The 5,322-nt window shown below is 36.3% G+C and overlaps 1 protein-coding gene across 2 annotated transcripts; it reads left to right on the top strand.

Moving 5' to 3' along the window:
• Positions 1–828: 828 nt before the first annotated feature.
• Positions 829–3,152, top strand: LOC149193368 ((R)-mandelonitrile lyase-like). Of its 2 annotated transcripts, none has more exons than XM_089406610.1 (4): positions 829–1,031; positions 1,175–1,789; positions 1,942–2,788; positions 2,889–3,152. In XM_089406610.1, the coding sequence occupies exons 1-4, from the start codon at positions 914–916 to the stop codon at positions 2,926–2,928; spliced, it is 1,620 nt and encodes a 539-aa protein (XP_089262736.1). In that variant the 5' UTR covers positions 829–913; the 3' UTR covers positions 2,929–3,152. The 2 variants fall into 2 exon arrangements, with proteins under 2 accessions (XP_089262736.1, XP_089262735.1); XM_089406609.1 differs by having other exon boundaries at positions 1,148–1,789; positions 2,889–3,151.
• The last annotated feature ends 2,170 nt before the right edge of the window (positions 3,153–5,322 follow it).

The raw sequence follows: 5,322 nt of genomic DNA, 5'->3' as shown, positions 1-5,322 counted from the left end.
ATTCTGCATGTTCCCATTATACGTATTAAAAGTCAGGGAATGGAATGGATTTTACTAACAAATTCACAACCCAAAAAACTTATTTCGAACTTATTTGAATCATGAATCACATGTTCATTGATTTAAAAAGCATCGTTTGGATTGCTACAAAGAGAAAACATCAAAGCCGATTAGAAAGACACGTCAATTGTGACAAAAGCATTTATTGGATTGCTACAAACAAAGAGAAAACACTAGATCACGTGTTTGATGTATTATTAAAAAAAAAAGAGCAGGGTAGTTGATGAATAATAATTCTGAACTATTATAGTGCATGATTTTGAAATGGCTTCCAAAGTCAAAGGAAGTTTTCTTCGATTTTGATTTTGTAATGACTTCCAAATTAAAAATAATATTTTACCTCTTACAAAAGTTAGAGTTTGATTTTGTATAATGTCTTCATAAAGCGAAAGTAGTTCTGTTCAAATTTGATTTTATAACGTCCTTCTTACCTAATTGAAGTTTTGTTGAAGGTTAATGGTAAATTGTTCATCCAATGCTCAATGGTTACCTTCCTTGCGGTTTTTTTTATTGCGTTGTTGTAGTTCTATCTGTTTTTCGTGGTTGAATCAGAGGTTACGTAACGGGGGAGACATCTCGAGTTTTTCAGTGTGTTAAATTGCGTGTGCCAAAACCGAAGGGGACATTTTCCTTACATGAGAAGATTGTAGTGAATTGTCAACGATAACTGATGAAATTAATTGTAGATATTACTGATACCTAACCTACGGATTTCGTGAACTCCACGGATTAATCTTCAGGATCCCACATTCCAAATGCAAAGTTGGAAACGCTTATAAATAGCCTCAAACACACTCTAAAATAGAACCACATCTTAAAAGAGAGTGAAGGAGTTGAATTCCTGGTGAAAGAGATGACGATGATAAGGGTTGTGAATACTCGTGCATGGCTTCTGCTTCTGCTCATCATGCTAATAATGTTGAGCAGCTTATCCTCTTCGACTCAGGCAGCGACAAGTACAACACCCTCGGGTATGAACATATTGGATTAATGTCTCTTTATATAGTTGATGATATGATATGATATGATTGAATTAATGGCTTCTTCTTTGTTTTGTTTTGTTTTGTTGGGCTATGGTGATTTGCAGGTGTTCCGTTTGCGTTTATGACTATAGATGCGGGGAAAGCAGCTGCAAGAAAATATGATTACATTGTCGTTGGAGGAGGAACGGCTGGCTGCTCCTTGGCAGCAACGCTGTCTACCAAGTATTCAGTTTTGGTAATAGAGAGGGGAGGATCTCCTTATGGAGATCCCGACATCGAGAACGCCGATGCATTTGGAAAGCTATTAATTGAGACCGACAATTACACTTCACCAGCACAGGCGTTTATTTCAGAGGATGGAGTGAGTAATGCGAGAGCGAGGGTCCTGGGAGGCGGAACTGCTATCAATGCGGGCTTCTACAGCAGGGCTAGCTCCGAATATGTCCGTAATATGGGATGGGGCGAGGGACTTGTAGAGGAGTCGTATGAATGGGTGGAGAAGCAGGTTGCCTTCAAACCTTATCAACTGTCGCCTTGGTCGTCGGCTATCAGAGACGGCCTCCTGGAAGCAGGGGTTCTTCCATACAATGGATATACGTTGGATCATGTGGAGGGAACGAAGATCAGTGCCTCCACCTTCGACAATAAAGGCATAAGACACACAGCAGCAGATCTTCTCAGGTCTGCCAATCCCAACAATATCGTAGTCCTTTTGAATGCTACCGTCAGCAGGATTCTGTTCGAAGGTAATTCATTCAAACACATGATGACATTAATGTTTCTAAGTTTTATATTTCTCCTACACATTAGTTGTTGATAATAAAGGTTAGACTAATAGATTGGTATCCAGAACTGTAAATATAGATTCAGTGTTTTGAATATGAATTGGATCATGCAGAAATGAAGGATGCTTCCTCCGGGAAGCCGAGGGCAAGTGGTGTTGAATTCATGGACGGCCATGGTCGGACTTATCAGGTTTTTCTGAAGGAATCATCACGTTCCAGCGAGGTAATCCTTAGTGCAGGAGCCTTAGGCAGCCCCCAGCTGCTCCTCTTGAGCGGAATTGGCCCATCCGAACATCTAAAAGAATTCAATATTCCTCTAGTTCTAAATGCGCCCTTGGTAGGCCAAAGGATTCAAGACAACCCCCGTGCATCCGTAACCTGGCAATCTCACGAATTCTACACCCTACAGGTAGTGGGTATTCTTAAAGCCTCTCAAAATTACATCGAGTACGCGAGCTTCTCTTTAAATGGCAGTGCATCCCCAAACGGCCCCAACAAGAATAACGTCGTTTACACTGGAATAATTACTGAGAAGCTGGCATTTCCGTTATCGAGGGGCGAGCTGCGGTTACGCAGCAGGGATCCTCGAGACAATCCGTCTGTTCGATACAACTATTATTCTCACCCTCTGGACCTCCAGAGATGTGTGCATGCCGTGAGGGTGATCGCTAAACTCCTCAACACCCCATCTCTCCGGAGATTTGATGCTCATCCCTCTCATCACTTCATTTTCATTGCGCCAACGTTGCCAAAGAACATATCGGACGACGCAGCCATGGCACAGTTCTGCCGTGATACGTTGAACACAATATGGCATTACCATGGAGGATGTGAAGTTGGGTCTGTGGTTAACGAGAGGTATAAGGTGAAGGGTGTTCATAATCTGAGGATTGTGGATTCGTCAACGTTCAGAGACAGTCCTGGCACCAACCCACAGGCAACCACTATGATGCTCGGCAGGTAATTAAAATATTTTTAACATTACAATGTGGTTTCCATCGCTCTCTCTGTAAACAGAAGTGGATGTCGAATATAATATTGGTGTGATGCGTGAATGCAGATATATAGGAGTGAAGATTCTACAAGGGTGGGCTGAATGAAGAAACCTTCCTCTTCCTCGCTGACATTGGCAGAAGCAATGCGTGTCGTACGTTGTAGAGCAGCGTCTTTATTATTATTATAAGTATTGGCTTCACGTTAATAAAAAAATGCTCGAGCAGTCTATGTCGGGGATTTAGTTTTAACCTTCGATTATTAGTGCCATTTAAGAACATATTTGGCGTTTGTATTTCTTGGAATTATATGTAGCCGAATTTCCATTTAAGAACATATTTGGCGTTTTTATTTCTTGGAATTATATGCAGCCGAATTTCATTTCACTTTTAAAATAAAAGTTAATTATTATTTTTTTACTTATTGTTATATATAAACACTCGTTATATAATATTTAATTTTTTACTTAGCTTAAATATAGTTAAATTAAAGTAAAATTACTGAATTTAAATGAGTGTTAAGATTTAGAAATTGGTAAATTTAGATTTTACTCATTTGTAAATTGAGGTATTTTGTTAATTATAATTATGCATTGCTAGTAGGTATGAACAATTTTGTTGTCTATTTCATTTGTTCAAATATGAATTCATCTACCATAAGTGAATTATGATCTAGAACTACTTTTGAATGGTTATTCTTTTTCTTCTTCATATGTGAGAAAACATGTGAATAACCCAAAAGCATTTGGCATCCGTCAAAGTTCAACCCTTAAAAAACTACTAAGTATTTTAGGTGCTCAAATTTTGTCAACATACACATGATGATGTAGTCACATATACTACTAGGTTTTGTCAACATACATATGAGATATAGGTGCTCAAATTTTGTGAACATACACATGATGATGTAGTCGCATATACTACTTGGTTTTGTCAACATACATATGATGATATAGTCCTATATTAAGATCTTAGACATTGATAAAAGATATCTCAATAATCTTAAATATTACAAATTTATGTTTATTTAAAAATAAATCAATAATTAAATAAATAATTGAACATATAATTAAATTCAAATTATTAACAATATTATTAAAAAAAACTATTAATTTGATTAGAATTTCAAATTAATAAAAAATAATAATAAAACAAAAAAAATTATTATAATATGTACAACATATTTTTCCCTTTTTTTTTCATCTTCAATAACTTGCAATTCATTAATTAAATAAGTGAACTATCATTTATTACCAGTTTACATCATGTAAATTTTCTCACTGTTTCGATATTTGCAACTCACTATTTGAATATTTTTATCGTTGTGGATCATTCATATATATATATATAAATAACTTAATTCTTTATATAAATTCACATATAATTATAGGTGGATCATATATATATATATATATAACTTAACTCACATACCGGTAGGGCTTCTCCCCAGTACGTGTACTTTCGGATAGTCATTGTAATATTTAATTATAAACTTTGGTTTATCTATTTTTAGCGTTATTATTGTGGAAGTTAAATGTTCTTGTGTGCCGTTTTAATATTTAATTATGAATGGCATCCCCCATGGTTTATTAACTCGATGGTAATGGTAATGTTATTCAAATTTATCAATATGTTACTTCAAACTCTATAGAACTAAGGTCTTTTGAGATTATTTCTAATTTGGAATTAGTAATATGCTTTAGATCAACGGTTTATATATCTAGGGTATAAATGTACGGTGATAGATGAGGCTTTGCGGTTATGGGAGTAACTACCTCCCCTCTCACGACATCGCTTTGTCTCACTTGGACCCTTCCAATTCGTGAGAGCGAGCTTTGTAATTGAAAGTCTTATTGCTCACATATTTCCTAATCCATGATGGTCTCTATATCACCAGGTAAATTTGAATTCAGAGAATTCCTTCTCACAGTATTATTCATCTATAACCTCCTTTCCGATGTATGAACATAATAAACTCCCTCCTTTGGTCTATAACCTCCTTTCCGATGTATGAACATAGTAAACTCCCTCCTTTGGTCTATTTTGTAGGTCAGTTGTCTCTAATGGTGATATGGCATGGACGTTCGGTGTATTCTCTGAAAGAGATAACGCGCAGAGGAGAAACCCTACCCTGACTTCCGTAATAGATACAGTCGCTTATGGTTCCGAGTTTGACAAGTGATTTGTTTTCATGGTTCTATTTTTCTTAGATTCCTCTTAGGTTCAATGCACAATTTCTTCAACCGATTCTAATACATCTGTTTATCGTGCAGGGTTGCAAGAGTTACAATCGTCCTTCAAGATTATACTTACAGGTAAAACCCTAACCCTAACTTCGTTTTCCATGAGTTATTTTATTGCATAAGCTCAACTTTGTAATATAACTTGTAAAACCCTAACCCTAACTTCATTTTCCATGAGTTATTGTATTGCATAAGCTCAACTTTGTAATGTAACTTTTGTTTTGGAAAAACACAGGTCTCCATCTTTGCAACCAAAGTT

Source organism: Pinus tabuliformis, chromosome 2_2, assembly GCF_031772625.1.
Source record: "Pinus tabuliformis cultivar Carrire ecotype Pingquan chromosome 2_2, CPIR1, whole genome shotgun sequence".
Lineage (NCBI taxonomy): Eukaryota > Viridiplantae > Streptophyta > Pinopsida > Pinales > Pinaceae > Pinus > Pinus tabuliformis.
Note: the sequence above shows the minus strand (reverse complement) of the source record. Positions and strands in the feature narration are given on the sequence as shown.